This window comes from Microcebus murinus, chromosome 6 (assembly GCF_040939455.1).
Source record: "Microcebus murinus isolate Inina chromosome 6, M.murinus_Inina_mat1.0, whole genome shotgun sequence".
NCBI lineage: Eukaryota > Metazoa > Chordata > Mammalia > Primates > Cheirogaleidae > Microcebus > Microcebus murinus.
Genome location: NC_134109.1, coordinates 30336536 through 30356130, shown reverse-complemented (window position 1 = coordinate 30356130; position 19595 = coordinate 30336536). Strand labels below are relative to the sequence as shown.

The window sequence follows — 19595 nt, the reverse complement described above, 5'->3', positions numbered from 1 at the left end:
ATAATGACAAGTACAGATTGTAATATTAGAACAGAACAAAGCTAACTGGCTTGTTTGAGGGATTAAATCAATATCCTTGCCCTTGTTACTAAACAAGTTAGACCAATTTGCTGCTGTATGATAGTTACTTACACCAAAGGCCAAAGTCAATGAAAAACAGCCTAAAGAAATAATTAAGCATGGGGTATCAATTTCAAAATTATATCTTAAGCAAAGTGTAATAATATTTTACTTGACATTTATGATCCACATTTTTCACTTAATCTAGTGTAAATATCTTTCAGATTTATATTCTTACCTTAGAAACTTAGCTTCTCTTTTCCTAGATCTTGGCAAAACTGACTTCTTAAGATGCAACTCTGGCTAGATGTCATCTCCTCCTGGAGGTTTTCCCTTCCCATCCCAGCTGAAGTATTACTCCTGTTGCTCACAGTTGCATTCTCTTGGTGACCTTGGCCTTACCCACTTTCTCTTTGACAGATGAATCTACTTTATTCATAGTCAGAAGTTTATTGTGACCTTACAGAAATAACAGGTACCATTAATATAACAGCAATTTCTTTTGTGAACACTCGACATATGTAAACTGACTTAATTCTCAAAACCATTCTATAAGGTAGATACTGTTATTATCCCTGATTTACAGATGTGAAAATCGAGGTGAAAAAGGTCATATAATCTAAGCAGTTGTTTCCACTCGGCATAATATGAAGTATTTCACGTATCAAGGTACAAATAATAATAATGAAAGGTAGGCATTCCTCTGTTAAGACAGGTAATATTTCTGTGTATTTTCCAGTGTGTTAAAAGCTTCTGTTTATCCTTTTTCAATTATATTTTTACTCATTCCTAACATGATTACCCTGTTTGTTCATTGAACAAATATTTTACTCTTATAATATTTTTTTATTGCATTAATCACTATCTGAAATTACCTTAATCATTTATTTGCATTTATAAGCTTCTTGAAGGTAGGGGCCTTGTTTTTCCTATAAATTATTCTATTCCAAGGTCCTAAATCAGTGTCTGGCTCTGATAGGTAGGTACTCAGGAAATATTGGCAAATTTAAATGTTAGAAATATCATTGTGATATTTAAATTTTAAACGATTAAATGTTTTACTATAATTTATCAAAGGTGGAATTACTAGAAAGGCTATATACACTTCCAAATTCCAAAGATTTTATTAAAATCTTTTCAAAGATTCTGGCTACTATAAGCAACACTTCGAGGGCTGCCTGTTTTGCACTTCTGACAACACTGAGTATTTAGTAGTTTGAAAAAATGTGATATCTCATTGTTTAATTTTTCCATTTTTGGTTTAGTGAAATGGAAGTATTTTTCTTGTTATTGCCATTTATATTTGTTATTTTGTGAATTGTGTATTCTATTGGTAGTTCGTTTTTTTGCTGTTTATTTGGAGAAGATAATTATTTATGAAGGATAGCAACTCTTTATCTTCTGTGTCAAATACTTTCCCTCAGTTTATAGTATTTTATCAATTTATATGCCATAATTTATTTTTATATGATCTATTCTATGTATGTTTGTTATTTCTGCTTTTGACATCAAGTTTTTTAATATTTTCCCCTCCCCCAAATTATATATTCACTTGTATCTACTTTAAGTATTTTTATCATTTTACTTTTACTCTTAAGTTAGTCGATTTGAAAACATTTTCACTTAATACATTTAAGTTTATTTGTTCAAACGCCATTCATTAAATAATTGATTTTTCCCAGTAATTTTAAATCTTTCTTTTTCATGTAGCATACTTACATATATGTATGTCAGTTTCTGAGCTTTGCTTTCTGCCCCATTGATCTTTCTATTTTTGTTTATACCATCCTGTTTTTATCATTGGAGCTTTATAATATGCATAATACTTAGCAGTATAATTCCCTCCTCAATATTTCTTTTTTAAGAATTATTTTGAGGCTGGGCGCGGTGGCTCACGCCTGTAATCCTAGCTCCCTGGGAGGCCGAGGCGGGCGGATTGCTCAAGGTCAGGAGTTCAAAACCAGCCTGAGCAAGAGCGAGACCCCGTCTCTACTATAAATAGAAAGAAATTAATTGGCCAACTGATATATATATAAAAAATTAGCCGGGCATGGTGGCGCATGCCTGTAGTCCCAGCTACTCGGGAGGCTGAGGCAGAAGGATCGCTCGAGCCCAGGAGTTTGAGGTTGCTGTGAGCTAGGCTGACGCCACGGCACTCACTCTAGCCTGGACAACAAAGCGAGACTCTGTCTCAAAAAAAAAAAAAAAAAAAAAAAAGAATTATTTTGGTTATTCTCACATATGTATTTACTTTTTTTGTGAGATGTCTTCCTATGTGCTCATCTTCTGAAAAATTCCATTAGAATTTTCATAATTATATTAAATTTGGAGAAATTCAGCCTTTAAAATAGAAACATGGATGAGATTTCTATTTATTTTCATATAGTTTTATTTATCATCCATTTGTTCATTTTTCTGTCTCATAGCATTTCAGATTTTTTAAATGGCTTCTGTACATTTCTTAAGTCTATTTTATTTCCATTAATAAATACATACTCTTACATTGTGAGTAAGCAAACAAAATGTAGACTACGTAATTCGTCAGCTGAGGCTTGAATCACCTCCTAATTATATGACCTTGGAGAAGTTACTTAAACTTTTTATGCCTTGGCTTCCTCATCAGAATGATGAGGCAAATGATGGTATTATCTCATAGACTTATTACAAGGAGTAAATGAGATAATATATATATAGCACTTGAATAATTCTTGACATATTTAATTAACTACTCCATAATTGTTCTAATCATTTTTGGATATTATGTCTATTTTTCATTGCTTCTGTTCCATCTTTTAGTTTTAAAACAGATTTATTGTGAAATATATACATTCCAAACAGTATATCAAATATATATAATTTTTGAATAATAATCATGTGAATACTTAATTACCCACCACACAGCTTCAGAACTAGATTATGCAAATATCATATAAGCTCCACACACTCCTTTCCTATTTCATTCCACTCTTCTCTTTAAGAGTAACCATTATCCTGAATTTTATATGAATAATATTTTCTTTATTGTTATACAGTCTTTGTAGATATACCTAAACATATGTATTATTTATTTTGTCTGCTTTAGGACATTCTAAATAGAATCATACCAAATATATATTCTCTGTGAGTGGCTTTTGTGGAGAGTATAGTATTTTACATATTATTTTATTGACTTTCTCATCCTGATGTGTATAGCTAGAATTTTTTTTTCTTTTTTTTGAGACAGGGTCTTGCTCTGTCATCTAGGCTAGAGTGCAGTGATGTTATCATAGCTCACTGCAGCCTCGAATTCCTGGGCTCAAGTGGTCCTCCTGCTTCAGCCTCCCGAGTAGCTGGGACTATAGGCTTGTGCCACCATGCCCAGCTAATTTTTCTAATTTTTGTAGAGATGGAGTCTTGCTATGTCGCTCTAGCGATCTTCCCACCTTGGCCTCCCCAAGTGCTAGGATTACAGGTGTGTGTCACCATGCCTGGCCTGTAGCTAGAATTTACTCAGAGTCACTGTCATATAGTCTAACACTGTGGGGATAGACTACAATCTTTTTTATCCATTCTTCTGTTGATAGCTATTCACATTCTTTCCAGTTTTTTTCTCTGGTAACACATTAATGTATATATCTTCTAGTACACATGTATGTATCTAGTTTATATAAACTGGTCCATAGAGCATTTTTCATGTTCAATTTTATTAGGTAATTCCAAGCTGTTTGCCAAAGATTTTACCAGTTTACACTCTTACCAGTAATGTATGAAAGCCCTTATTGTTCCACATCCTTATGAGCAGTTGATATTGGCAAACTTTAAAAATTTGCCAGTCATGTAAGTATAAATTGTGTCTCATTATGACTTAGTTAACTTTTCTGATTACTAATGAGGTCGAGCATCTTATTTTATATATATGGTCCTTTTAGGTTTTCTCTTCTTTCCAATGCCCATTTATGTATTTAGTTTTCTTTGGAATTATCTTTTTCTTATTGATTATTAGGAATTTTTAAATATAGTTATACTACTCTTTTATTAGTTGTGTATATTATAGACATCTCCCAGTTTGTAGCTTGTCATTTTGCTTTCCTTAAGATTTCTTATGACTATCATATATTCTTAAATTGAATATAATGAATTTGATCATTTTTTGGTAGTTAACATTTCATATTCATATTTAATATTCTTGTCTTTTAAAATCTCATGTTTCTTGTGTATTTACATTTCATTTCTACCTGAAATTATTTTATCTGTAGTGTCAGGTCAGGACTTAAGACTTACTGTTTTATTTATGAATGTCTGGTTTATCCAGTATTGGTTAAATGGACTATCTTTTCTTTAGTAACAGTATTCTCTCTGGCATAAGTTAAGTTTTCAGATATGGTGGCATGTTTCTGGGTTGTTTTCTGTTCTGTTGATCCAGTTGCCTATGCCTGTGCCGTTATCACACTATCCTAATTATATCTTTTTTTTTTTTTTTTTTTTTTTTTTGAGACAGAGTCTCGCTTTGTTGCCCGGGCTAGAGTGAGTGCCGTGGCGTCAGCCTAGCTCACAGCAACCTCAAACTCCTGGGCTGGAGTGATCCTTCTGCCTCAGCCTCCCGGGTAGCTGGGACTACAGGCATGCGCCACCATGCCCGGCTAATTTTTTTATATATATATATCAGTTGGCCAATTAATTTCTTTCTATTTATAGTAGAGACGGGGTCTCGCTCAGGCTGGTTTTGAACTCCTGACCTTGAGCAATCCGCCCGCCTCGGCCTCCCAAGAGCTAGGATTACAGGCGTGAGCCACAGCGCCCGGCCTATATCTTTATAATTATATAAATTATAATTCTTTATATATTATTCTTTTTCAAGAGTGACTTTGCTATTATTGGCTCTTAGCTTTTTTTTATTTTTTTTATATTTTTTTTATTTTGGCATATTATGGGGGTACAGATTTTAAGGTTTCAATAAATGCCCATTTCCCCCCTCCCCCCAAAAGTCTGAGTCTCCATCATGACCATCCCCCAGGGCTCTTAGCTTTTTGATATAAACTTTAGAGTCTGCTAGACAAAGTCTGTAAGAACTTGGTATATTTATTGGAATTGCACCAAATATGTAGATCCCTCTGTGAGAATTTATATAATATTGAATTTCTCCATTTATGTAGTTTTTAAAAAATGTCTTTCAGTAAAGTTTTATCATTTCTCCATGAAAAGGATATTTATTAAATTATTTTGTAGTGTTTCTGCTATTGTAAAATTTTTATATAATTACATTTTCTGTTTTTTCCCCTTAACTGTACTAGTTTACTTTATCCAGCAACCTTATTAAACTCCCTTATTAATGGTGATTCTTTGGTCTGTGGTCTGTAGGTTATTTCTTTTTTTTTCTTTTTGTTTTGGAGACAGAGTCTCACTCTGTTGCCCAGGCTAGAGTGCCATGGCGTCAGCTTAGCTTACAGCAACCTCAAACTCCTAGGCTTGAGTGATCCTCCAAGCCTCAGCCTCCCAAGTGGTTGGAATTAATTTTTCTGTTTTTAGTAGAGATGGGGTCTTGCTTTTTGCTCAGGCTGGTCTTGAACTTCTGAGCTCAAGTGATCCTCCTGCTTCAGCCTCCCAGAGTAATAGGATTACAGGTATGAGCCACCACAACCAGCCTGGTTATTTCTTGATTTTCTATAAATGATGATAGTTCTATTTCTTCCTTTCTAATCTATATGCTTTTTCGTTAATTTTTTCATTGGCTATGACTCCTAGCACGTGGTTAAATTGGGATATTATTGGTGTACATTCGTGTCTTTTTTCTAATCTTAAAGAGAATATTTTTTATACCATTAAATAAGATCTTTTTTGTAGGTTTTTTGACATCTCCTTTTCCTTATCTTTCCACTTGTAGAATCTCACATTTTGTTCTGAGGAGAAGAAATGAACAGGAAAATAAATACTTTTATTTCTAGAGCCCATCCCCATGCTTGCTGCATTATGGCATTATCAATTTGTTGTCTGAATGAATGAATGTAGTAGGACGACTTGAGCTTTATGGTTTTTGTTGGTCTCTCTTTTATGTGGTATAGCAGTTCAAAAATGCTTAAATCTTTATTTTAGAGAAGGAGTCAAAGTTACTAATGTGTGTATCACACTGCTAATGCTTCAGGAGAGGATGTTGAATTTTACTGTTTAAATACAAATATTTGGAGACAGATCATATTTTTTCTGTTTCTCATGGCAGTAATGCTTATAATATTATGAACTAAAGATCAGCTTAATCTCTGAAGCTGGATTTTAGGCTAAGTTTCCTGAGAGAGATATATTCTAAGAACTTTATTTTTATCTATTCATATTTTTGTGAGCACCATTTTAACCTAGATTAGGTTTGTAAATTTAGTACTGTAATGGTACTGCAGATTCTGATCAAAGCCTGAACATGAGCAATTAATATGATACTAATAACAAATGACTTTGTGAAGTCTCCTCTATAATTCAGATTAGACCCCTTCTACTTTTCTGCCTTTCCCTGTACCTGGTTTTTTTTCTTTTTAACAGATGGGGAAATTAAGGCAGAAAGGTAGAGATTCCCTGAATTTGGTGTATTGCTTACTGCAGTAGACCACTTTGCTTCTGTGAGAATTGTAAACTACTATACTTTACAGGTATGTGCTGAAATCCTCATTGCTGAAACCTGCAAGTCTTGCTAATAAAGAAAACTCTTACGTAGACATTTTATATGTTTAGCTATATTTAGAATATCTATAGCTTGGCTAAAATTTTACTACAGAATTTGTAGAGAAGAGAGAAGTACAGAAATTTTGCTAGATGATTTTTTTTTTTAAATAAAAGCAGCTGTCCATTTTTTCCATCATCTTTTTTGTTCCTTTGATAGCTCATTCCTTCCTACCCAGTGTTGACCATTAACCATTGGTTTTAGATCCTTGTTTCTCAACTGGGGGTGATTTTGCCCCGCCCAGGGGAATTTGGCAATATCTGGAGACATTTTTTTTGATTGTCATAACTTGAGGGAATACTGTTGCTATCTAGTGTGTAAAGGCCAGGGATGCTGCTAGCCATCCTACAATGCACAGGACAGTCTTCCACAATCAAGAATTAGGTGGCCCCAAAATGTCAGTAGTGCTGTGGTTAAAAAATCCCTGTTTTAGGTAATGGTGTTTAGTTTCGTTTTTGAACTGGAAAGAGAACTTCAGTGCCCATTTGGTGTGAGGTAGTATAGTTTCTTATAAAGAACATGGGCTTTAAAGTTGCATAGACCTGGTTTTCAAACCTTATCTCAGTCCATGCTGGTTATGAGTACCAACATTTAGGTGTGTGGAAAAAAAGTAAAGAAAAGAAATAACAGATATAACACATTGTAAAGTGCTGATAAGTATTGTTTGCTTCCTCCCCTCCCATCTGAACTTCATATGCCAATGACTCAGTTTATGTTGTTTATCCTCTGACACCTTAGGCAAGTTTTTAGTTTTTGGTTTTTAGTTTTTCCATCTGTAAAATAAGAATAGTAGTCCTTACAGATTTTAGGAAAGATTTCATCAGAAAATGCAAGTAAAGCACATACTCCTATGATTGGAATATAACAGGTACTTAGTAAATATTTGTTTTCATTTATTAATAATAACTTTATGTTCAGATTGTAATTATTTGGACTTGCTATCAGAAGTGATGTATAAAACTAGGCAAGATTGTCTGTCAACTGACAAATGTGGTCTCGCCATACAGTGGAATATTATTTGACCATAAAAAGGAATGAATGCATACTACAACATGGATAAACCTTGAAAACATTATGCTAAGTGAAAGAAGCCAGTCCAAAAATATCACATGCTATATAATTCCATTTATATGAAATGTTCAGAACAGACAAATCTATAGAACCAGAAGGTAGCATAGTGGTTGTCAAGGGCTGGGGAGGATGGATAGGGTAGGGGAGTAATAGTTAAAGGGGTTTGTTTTTGAGGGGCTACATATGTCCTAAAATTGGCTATGGTGATGGTTTTATAACTATATATACTAAAAACCACTGAATTGTACAGTTTAAATGGGTGATTTTATGGTATGTGAATCATATATAAATAAAGCTGATAGTGTAAGCAAGATGAGGGCTCTCTGTCCTTTCTCTGGTGTTGAGTATTTTATTTCTTAATCTGTACCTTGTGCTTCATCTTCTGATTTCCATGGATTTCACTTAGAGGATGTATTCTCCCTTCATGTTATCTCCACAGTAATATTGCTGGTTATTACTTACCATGAATGCAGCGTGGTGATAGCTGCCTCTGTATACACATCGAAGATTTTTCCAGTTTGGAAAAATTCTCATTCTGGCCTATATAGTTTCTATGAGTTAACACCAAACAACTCACAGACTTGAACATATTCTATATTTCTCACACATGGGCATGTGTGTAGAGAATTGGTCATTACATTTGTAACTGAGTTCCAATATGTTTTATTTTTATAAATGGATAGCAAGTTAGAAAGCTAATTTTCCTTATTGAACATTAGTTAGCTAACTGTAGCCAATGGCCTAGAGTTAGGAACCCATTAAGTAAACAGGGACATTATAGTTATGAGACCGTTAATAATAAAAACATGCTAGAATTCAAACTACTATAATAACAAATACTTAAATGGAAGGTATGTTTTCAAGCACATGATATTTTGCTTATATCTTTTGATTGCAGGGGTCAGAATACCTCACCCAAACAGGCTCTAGGGAATTTATTGCTCACGTTACTATAGCCTGCATATGAGAGGTATCTTCAGATGTATCAGCATGCAGAGTTTCAAATATTTACTGTATGTCCCCGCTTCCTTTCTTTTAGCCAGGCTCTCTGCTCTTTTCTATTAGTTGGCTTCTTAGGCAGGCTGTCCCTTATGGTTGTAAGATGGCTATAGCAGCTCCAGGCTTTCATCTCTACTTAAGGCTAGCAGATACAGAGAAATTTCCTCTCTCAACAATAGGACACTCCTGGCCTGATTCATACTACCCTGTGCTGGGCCATGTACTTGTTCCAGAACTAATTTCAATACCCAGAAGAATGGATGTGCTGATTGACATTGGCCAGTTAACTGCATCCCTAAGCTTGAGGATGGGGTCAACATTACCCAAAACCCTATGAGAATCTGGAATGAAGTGATTTAGCAGAAGAATTTCGGGTTGCTTTTCTTGTTAGCCAGGAGGTTAAATTGGATTTTGGATGGCTAGTTTATATCTACTATAATGTCCAGAAATATACTAGAACTTTTATCCTGAGAATAATAGCTAAAAATTTTATTGAGTACTTACTGTTTGTACCAGGAAGAATAAGTAAAAAAAAAAACTTTGGGCAAAAACTAGGATTATGGATTGTTTTGAGAGTTGTTTTCCTAAGAAAACTTATTATATGGCATTTTCTAAGTTTTTAAAAATTTGGTGTGATTTTCTTTTCCCTAATTTTAGCTTCCTGTTATATTTAAGTACCATATGTGGTCTTCCCCAGCTTTTTGAATCTAGTACTTTTCTCTTTTGTCTTTCTATATTGCTACTACATAACATCATTTTACTTTTTTAATTTATGCCTTTTAACTCAGTACACACAAATCTAAAATCTTAGGTTTCCAGTTTGGTAAAACAAGTTAGTATCCCAGTTAAATTCAACTCACTTAAATAATACAGATACAAATAGCTTGACCAGGATGACTATTCTCTTATATGTTCATCATTGAACATACAGCTCAATCAGACTGAACTCTTGTAGAGATCAGTTAATGGTATATCTGATTACTGTCTGTGTTTACAATTGACCAATTTCTCTTTGCTCTTGGAGGAAAAAAAAGCAAATATTTCTTTGCAAGAGTGGTTTTATGGCATGTATATTTAGTATGCTATAATTGTAAATAAGACCAGTTTCTAATGTTGGATTGGATGTAGACAGTTTGAGATTAGAGAGTTTTAAATATTGTTAAGCAGTGATGTGGTTGTAAAGTAGTTGCCATTATCAGACTTATAAATGAAGAATGATCATTCCTTTTTTTTTTTGTTCCTAGCTCCATTAAAAATCAGAACCTTCTGATTTTGTAGAAAAAAGTATAATAATATAAATAAATATAAGTATAAACTATAAAATAATATAAATAAGAAATAAAAAGAAAAACATGGTGTCAGAACAATGATAGTTACTGTCTGTTTCTCACTGTCTTTTTTCCCCACAGTGATCCTGGTGGAGGGATTGAAATGTCTGAGTTCATTCGAGAGGCCACACCTCCAGTTGGTTGCAGTTCAAGAAATTCTTATGCGGGTTTAGATCCAAGCAACCAGGTAGGATCCTGAGCTCTTCTATTTTGCCTTTCCCCCTTCCTTCTGATGGTGGTCTCTGTTATTCTTATGTCTGTAATAGTGGTTACAAACATAAGAATAAATGTGCTGTCCTGTCCCTCCTGCAGGTACAGCGGATGAGAGCTTAATCTTCTGTTGTTTCTTATGCAAATAATCATAATGCTTAGATATTTTAGGGGGAAGCTTAAATAATACAGAAATGCATGAAGCGTAAAATTTAATCACTCCATTGTAGCCATTAAGAATGATTTTTTTTGAGACACAGTCTTGCTGTGTTGGCTGGGCTAGAGTGCTGTGGCATCAGCAACCTCAAACTCCTGGGCTCAAGTGATCCTTGTGCCTTAGCCTCCTGAGTAGCTAGTCCTACAGGTGCATGCCATGACACCCAGCTAATTTTTCTATGTTTAGTAGAGATGGCGTCTGACTCTTGCTCAGGCTGGTCTCGAACTCCTGAGTTAAGTGATCCTCCCACTTTGGCCTCCCAGAGTGCTAGGGTTACAGGCATGAGCCACCATGCCCAGCCAAGCATGCTGTTATCATCAAGGAATGGAATACTCAACTAATAGTTACTTAAAGAGCTAGAAGTTTGTCGCCTAAATCTGGAAGTGATTGTTCAGCAGCTCGGTAACGTTGGGTTCTGGTTTGGTGCTTTTACAATTCTCTAGGCTTTTCCCTCAAGGTTACAGGAAGAGTACAGCAGCTTCAGTCATGACTGTTGAAAAGTTAGGAGGCAGGCAGTGGTGTGGGGAGAGAGATTTTCCTTGGGTCACCTTCTTCGCAGACATGAAAAGATCTTTTACTGGAGCCATCCAGCATACTCTCCCATACATTCATTGACTGTAAGTAGGTCATATACCTACCTCTAGACAGGACACTGGGCCTACTTCTCATAGACCGAAAGATATATGACCAACGTCTGAACATAATAAGGAGCTTGTTAAGGAAGGAGAAAGAGAATACTTTGAGGTTGAGGTTGAGCAAATGACTACTACTATGCCCATATTCAAAAAGTTTTTTTTTTTTTTTTTAAGGTTTAAATTCTTAGAAAGATGTGCGTAAAATGGCATTTTTGTTTACACGTTTGTTTTTAAATTTCTATCCAGGAAATTATGTGTTTATAATTCTAGTAGAAAAATAACATGTGTTAGTTCTATAACTTGTGTAGCAGGTGTGGTAAGAATAAAACTGTCTTTTTCAGTAAAATGCTTTTTGGCCTTTTTCATTCTGGCTAATTGCAGTGCCTTTTATAGCTCATTAAAAGCAAAAATTAGGAAAAACTGGGAGAATCAAGTTTAATAAATAGTTAAAATATATTACAAAGCTTATTTTTATTGGCTACAGCAAGAGTTTATTGGTAGTTTCAATCCATATCTGTGTGCTTTTTTTTATTTATTTTTTTCACTAGCATATAACTTACACAGCACTGTACGTATCTTAAGTGTGTAGTTCAGGGAATTTTTACATCTGTGTACGTCCATTCAGTTGCCATCCAGATCAAGAACGTCCCTTATGCCCCTTCCAAGTCAACCTTAGCCTATGTTTTGAGCTTATGTCTTGTGGTATACTCCTATTTAAATTGAATCAATGAAAAGGAAGACTTGGTAAAATTTTTTTTTTTTTTTTTGAGACAGAGTCTCACTTTGTTGTCCAGGCTAGAGTGAGTGCCGTGGCGTCAGCCTAGCTCACAGCAACCTCAAACTCCTGGGCTCGAGTGATCCTTCTGCCTCAGCCTCCCGAGTAGCTGGGACTACAGGCATGCGCCACTATGCCCGGCTAATTTTTTTTTTATATATATATCAGTTGGCCAATTAATTTCTTTCTGTTTATAGTAGAGACGGGGTCTCGCTCTTGCTCAGGCTGGTTTTGAACTCCTGACCTTGAGCAATCCGCCCGCCTCGGCCTCCCAAGAGCTAGGATTACAGGCGTGAGCCACAGCGCCCGGCCTTGGTAAAATATTAAGTATTATATTGATAGTCTTAATTTTACTTTACAAGGGTAAATTTGCTTGACTGGGTTCTTTGAATCCTATGATAACAGATTATAGGAGGAGTTGCTAAAACTTGTTGATTTAGTAACTGTCATGTTATGTTTGGTTTCCCTAATTTATTTCTGGAATTTGCAGTATTTATGTGATTTTTATGGTAGTATTAATAAATAATGGCTTTGGAATTTTAGGGAAGTGTTATACCATCTTGAATATAAGCACAAAAAGCTCAGCAATCAGATTTTAGTTTTCTATCTAGTTTGTGCTAAAAATTCGTATTTTTGTGGGTGCTTTAGATTTTTAGTCTTTTAAAATGTTCTGTCTACTAAGAAGTATTTACTTTTTGTCTGGAACTAAGGAAAGTACATAATGATACACTAACAGTCTAACAGTAAGACTTATATTGCTCTTTGTAGCATATGCTAATATGTTTTGTCCCCCAAAGTTTCCCTTTATGTACCCTGAGAAGTCTAAATTTATTTCAGTTAGACATAACACCTGGGGTTGCTGTTGTTTGTAACATGAGCATGTCATAGTGCAATGTAAAAAATCATAATAATTGTATGACATGAGTTGCTTGAGGTCAGAGGCATCTGCCCCTTGGGGCTCCCTCATTCCTGAGCATGCAGGATTCAGTGTCTCAGCACATCTGTAAGATACATGTAGCATGTGCCACAGCAAACAGGTTGTATGGCTCTAATAGAACAGGGCCAGAGTGTCTGTTAATATTGATAAAAGTGACTGATAACATGTTTGATATAATTTTGATGACATACTTAGCCTTTTAATTCATTTTATTTACTCATGTCCTGTTTTCAGATTGGATCTGGTTCCTCTCGTCTTGGAACAGCAGCAACTATTAAAGGTAGACATAATCTAATTTAAAAGTTGCCTCTGGCTTTCCATTTCATTTTTGGTTGTAATAAAGATAAGTACTTTACATTTAAATGTAATGAAAAATTATTCTTGAAATTATTTTATAGATAAGATTATATATCTTATTAACAGTTGTTTGATTTAACTTTTATTTCTCTTTCATCATCCAAATTTCACAAAAGCATTTTACCATTTGTGTTACTTTCCATGAATTATAAGTTTCAATCTATAAGAAATTTCCTTGCCTTGAGGGAAAATAATTTCATGAATTTTGGGTAGGGTTCATGATAATTAAGTACTTCGATGTGAAACCTTTAAATGTGGGCATAGATGAGACACACAAAAAAAGGGAAAGTTATTTTCTGTCATTTGTTCTATACATCTGAAGTAGATGTATGTAACAAATAATAAATATGTAATAAAATAAATAAATTCTTCTTATTTTTACCCCGTAATTTTTTAGCTTGCTAATTTTCCCTGGTAGGGAAATTTACATTGTTTCCAGCCATTACATAATTTTCATTTTTTAAAAATATACTTATTTTTAAAGAAACAGTTTTGTTAGCTATATTATGCAGCTTTCCATACTATGTGGGTTGTAGTTCTGTGACAATAATTATGTTCTCTGATAGTCCATGATACTTCTTTTTTTTTTTTTTTTTTTTTTTTTTTTTTTTTTTAATTTAATAGGATTGTCTTTTAATAGGAGTCTACATGCAAGGTTTAAATCTGGTGTTTTGGAACTGAGATGCAGGGGAGAAATAGAAAACGGAAAGACAAGAGATGGAGTACGGGAGCGGACATCCGCCTCCTACCCATAAAATGGCTTCTGCCGGCTCTCCTTTCACAGAGGCCACTGGCTGACAGGGAGGGTGTCCAGATTGCAGGGGAAGATGAGGATGAAAGGCGAGGTGGAAGCAGAGGGAAAATCCATGATACTTCTTAATGTGCTTCTAATTACAGTGCTTCTGTTACTGTAATCCTTGATATACAGATTGCTTTAGTTGATATTTACCATATGCCTTGATGTCCTTCCTTGGTTATGCCACACTACAGCCTTTACTTTTAGTATAGGGCCCTCACGTGTTTCTCTTAACTTTGTAGGAGATACAGACACTGCTAAGACTTCTGATGATATCAGTTTAAGTCTGGGCCAGAGCTCTAGTCTTTGTAAGGAAGGAAGTGAAGAACAAGGTAAGAACATTATATATAACAGTGACATTGTATATTATGGTGACCTGAGTGAATTTGTGGAATATACTGCTCACAATTTGGCAGAAGTTGATAATAATTTATTATGGTATTTTTAGGAAATGTTAATATAAAATGTTACTGTAATAATAGTAATAAAGCATTATAAGTGCTTTTAGCTTATTGGAGTTCACTTATACATATTCTGCCAAATAAACATGGTGCCTTCCTATATTAGATTGTTAATAGAAATTTTGGCTATATGTGAATTTTTTTTTCTTCTTATTCAGCTCCATTGAAAATGAATATTTTTGGTTTTTTTTTAGTTTTTTAAACTACCACATTTTCGTGTTTGATTTTTAATTTTGAAATATACAAGGACAAATATGTCAACCCTGTTTTCAAATGGAATTGTCCAAGGTTATATAATCAATGAGGCATAAGTGGATTAGAAATCTGTCTTCTGTTTCTACCCGATTATGACCTTTTTATTTTTATTTTTATTAACTTATGGGTGATATTTGGGCAGAGAGGCTGATAAATTTCCTCTTTTTAATTATGAAACTTGTTTATGAGGCTACAAATACATCACTAAATTGTGACATTTGTTCATTAATTTAATATTTTACCCAGGTTTCTTTCTCTTTTCCTTTCTTTACTCAACAATCCATTCCAAATGAACCAGGTACATTTCTTACAAGCATATTTTGTTACTGTTATTTGGAATTTTAAGTTTTTAACTCTGGTTTTTTTAAATTATAGTACCCCATCATTGTTTATTTGCTTTTATGGACTACCCCTTCCAACCCTACCAACCCCCCAAACTGAAAAGACCTCTAAACATACAGTATGCAGCATGGCATAGATAATTTTTAAGAATGAAAGGTGAATCAATTTGAGAATTACAGCATCATTTTCTATAATATATGTGACCATTTGTGTATCTTAACAACTAGATAATAACCTTAGAGGGATTGGTGCCACTGCATTTAGGGGGTCATATGTGTCTTTATCTTATTTTATATCTGGAAAGTACCATGGGTGAGCAAGATTTTTATAGTTTAGCAGGTTGGGAATTATATACATACAAATCTACCTTTGCAGCTATGCAGTAACATAGATCATGATATCTGACATTCACAGACTGCATAGTGTTGTCCAAGTTCAGGGTCAGTATACTTTTTCTGTGAAGGGCCGCATAGCTTTGTAAGCCATATGGTCTCTCTTGCTACTCAACTCTGCCTTTGTAGAGTGAAAGGAGCCATAAAAACACCTAAATGAGTGGGATGGCTGTGCTACACTAAAGCTTCATTTACAAAAACAAATGGAGGACAGGATTTGGCTCCATGGGTCTTCATTTGTAACTCTTGGTTGAAGTTCTCTTCTAAGCACTTCATATGCATTCACCCAGTTAATATTCACTATAAGCATTTGAAGTTGATACTGTTACTATTCTCACTTTTATAGATGAGCATATTATGTTTCAAGAGAGCAGCTATAAGAAACTTGCCCAAAGTCACACAATTCGAGTGTCAGTTCTGTAATCCAGATCTAGTTTGAATTATAGGACTGTACTATATTCCTTTGTATACCTATAGAAATAAACATATATTACACTCCTTTCATATAGTTTTATAATTTTCCTTTATTAGGTAACATTTTTCCATGTTTTTAACATTGAACAAATATTGAATGTTCATTATGTTTATGGTACTGTTTTAAGTACTGGAAAAAAATCAAACACAAAAATTTCTACCCTCTTGTGGCTTCCATACTATGAGTATGGAATTATACTAGTGTAAGTCTATATATGTGGTAAATAGAGACAGAGGACAGGGAGTGGTGGGGGCTGGGGAAATTGTAATTTTGCACAGAGTGAGAACAAAGAGCTGAAGCAGGAGGGATGAGCTGTCAGGATATCTGGGGAGGAAGGGACTCCCTCCATGCAGAGGGAACAACAAGGGCAAAAGCCCTAAAGTGGGAACATGCCCTCAGGTTTGGGAAATAATGTGGCTGGTGTAGAGTGAGGATCCAAACTGTATAGAGTCTTATAAGTCATTTTAAAGGTGTTAGTTTTAATTTTGAGTGAGATGGTTTGTGTTACATTTTAACAAAATCACTCTAGCTTCTGTGTTGAGAAATATATTAAAAGGGGCAAAAGATGAGGCAGGGAACTCAGCAGATTATTGCAGTAATCTAGGAGAGAGAGAGAGAGAAAGAGAGTCTGTGTGTATGTGTATGCGTGGAAGATATTGACGGATTTGGATATGTTATATGAAAGAAATAGTAGTCATGGATGACTCTAAGGCTTTGGGGTTAAGTGGCTGGGGGGATAAAGTGCTCATTAACTGGAAGGGGGAAGACTGAGGAGGAGCAGATTCAGGGAGGTAAGAGAGGGAGTTCAGTTTGGGACATATCTGTTATGAGTGGCTATTAGACCTGTAAGTGGGATGAGTAGATAGGTCTAGATTTCAGGTGAGAGGTAAGGGTTGGAGTTTTAAATTTAGGAATTGTCAGTGCATAAATACCAAAAAATAAAAAATCAAATCATGTCAAATATGACATGGGTTTGGGTTATTATAAAGTTCATAAACTAACAGGGCAAGCCTGCTTGGGGTTTATGTTGCCTGGCTTCCTAGTCCAAATCCTTCTTCCTGGCTATGGTTTGGCACCACCTAGTGGTAGGTGTTCGTTCTGGCTTAAATACCATTTGAGACTGGTTTGCTGGCTGGTTTGGATTTATAGGACAGTGACCTTTAGGTGGTTAGCAGTTAGTTGATTAATTGGCACTCATTTTGTCATATGATTCAGGATGATTGGAAGAAAACTGAGGATGTATGTGTGGGGATATTCTCTATTATTTCACTTCTAAGAAGGGGTAATCTATAATTTCCCTGTCTAGCCTCACTCATGTCTTCTCTATCCAAGATTAGAACTTTAGACCATCCCCATAAGAGTGCAGGGCTGGGTAGAAGATGGAGGAACTACTAGTTACAGGTATTTCTGAATTTTAGTTTATCGTGGGGACAGAAAACTGGATGAGATCTATAAAGAGGAAATGTAGATAGAAAAATGAAAAGCCTTAAGGACTGAACACTGAGTCCCTCCAGTTTAAGAAGTCCAAGAGACTGAGTAGGAATAACTGATGAGATAGAAGGAAAGCCAAGATTGTTATATCCCTGTGTTTCAAGGAGAGTGGATTGATCAGCTTTGTCAAATGCTGCTAATAGGTCAAGGGACATGAGGATGGAGACTTGACCATTGGATTTAATAATGTAGAGGGAACTGGTGACCTTGATAAGCATAGTCTTAATGGAGTGGGATTGGAATTTGCTTAAGAGGGAAGTGGAGAGGAAGAATCGAAGACAGTGAATATAAACTATTTTAGTGAATTTTTGTAAAAGGGGCAGAGACCTAATGTAGTAACTAGCAGGGGTATTAAGGATAAGGGAGGGATTTGAATTTTTATAAGATGTTGTAGAGGAAATAATAGCATGTTTGTGTAATTGATGGGGATGATCCAGAAGAGAGGAGGGAAATAATGATTTTTGTTTATGAAAGTAATGTATGTTAACTTTAAACACATAGTTTGAGTATGAAGAAAAAATAATTTGTACTTCTATCACTGAGAAGCTGTTGTTAATTTTTTTGGTGTTTCACTTTTTTAATATTTTTTTAATTGCAGTATAATTCGGGGTTTTTTAATCCATTCACAAGGTTATATACCCAACACCACTATTTAATTCCAGAACATTTTCATCACTCCCAAATGAAACTTGAACCCATTACAAATCCCCATTTCCTCCTTCAACCAGCCCCTGATAACTACTAGTTTACTTGTTATCTCTATGCATTTGCCTATTGTGAACATTTCATATAAATGGAATTATATAGTATGTGGTTTTTAATGTCTGGCTTCTTTTACTTACCATATTATAGCATGTGTTAGGACTTTATATTTTTATGGCTGGCTATAGTAAATCACTTTTAACATTTGTACAAACATATGCATTCTTTTTTTTGTCCCTCAAATATGATTTATTCAGCAATCATAATAGGAAATACAGAGAATTACAGCATATTTAAAGCACAGGAATTGTAGGTATCATGTTAAAAATTAAATAAAAGAGTCTCTGGTTAAATGGAAAGACAAATGAACTTGCAAGATATACATGTTGAGTAGTTGAGGATAAAAGTACAAAATGAGACATGGGAAGTGCAGCAGCCTAACCCATCAGTCTCTCTTTTCAGAATGTGCTCAACAAGTTCACAACAGGGATGGACACAGATAACCTCAACTCTGACTTCCTATTAATTAGTGCTGAGTAGTTCCTTTCTTAGTTCCTAAGTAGTTCATTTTCTTAGAAAGAAAAGAAAGGAATATGAAAGATTAAAAGAAATAAGGAGGGAAGTAGGGAGTGTAGTGTGGAGAGAGAGAGAGGAGAGAGAGATGAGGAAAGTAAGTAGTACATCAAGCAGTATGACAACTTTTCTGAAAGTGAAATATCTTTTCTCCATTCCCTATGGAAGTTTGGTCACAGTGCTTTGTAAGTCATGTAACTTGGAAAATTAGTTTAAAGCCCATGTACAGAAATTATGAGTTCTTTGCATTCCCCTACTTTTTAAAATAACAAAGTCTATAGATCTTAGAGTATTAATAGGAACAAAGTGGCTGTGTTTCCTGTGACATTTGAGAAGCAGTGTTTTAATTTACTTCTCCTTGGAGAGATTCTGTAGCTTTACTGAAAGACAGCTGACTTAAATAGGAACAATGGTAATTAGATTTCCCAGATATATTCTATTTTAAATGCAGAATATTTTCTAGCTGGTAAATAGCTCATTTTCCAAATGAGCTATTTAAAAATCATGCACAAAGAAACAGTAGTTACAGTTTCTTTGTAAATGGAAATGAAAGTCCACTTTTAAAGGACCAGAAGTCACCATGATTTATGTATCATGTTTTCCCCCAGCACATTATTGTAGATCAATCTTTACTACTTAAAATATCAATTGCATTGTAATGTCTTTGATAAAATTCAGTTATTTAGCTGTGTTCTGCACAAGATTCAGGTAACACTAAAGCTAATGACCTTATTCACAGAACGTTTTTTATTTTATTTTATTTTATTTTTTGAGAGGAGGTCTCTGTTGTCTGGGATAGAGTGCAGTGGCATGATCATAGCTTACTGCAGCCTC

General features: G+C 34.7%; 1 protein-coding gene across 8 annotated transcripts in view; it reads left to right on the top strand.

Annotated features, from left to right (window-relative positions):
• Positions 1–19595, top strand: part of PCNX1 (pecanex 1) — a 160918-nt gene that overhangs the window by 33184 nt on the left and 108139 nt on the right. For 7 of the 8 annotated variants that reach the window (XM_012756122.3, XM_012756125.3, XM_012756124.3 and 4 more), the window contains exons 3-5: positions 10225–10330; positions 13152–13197; positions 14313–14402. In XM_012756122.3, coding sequence (XP_012611576.1) covers positions 10225–10330; positions 13152–13197; positions 14313–14402 — 242 coding nt within the window. Of the gene's footprint in view, positions 1–6567; positions 6675–10224; positions 10331–13151; positions 13198–14312; positions 14403–19595 lie in introns of all 8 variants that reach the window. The other variant, XM_012756132.3, reaches the window with a different exon arrangement.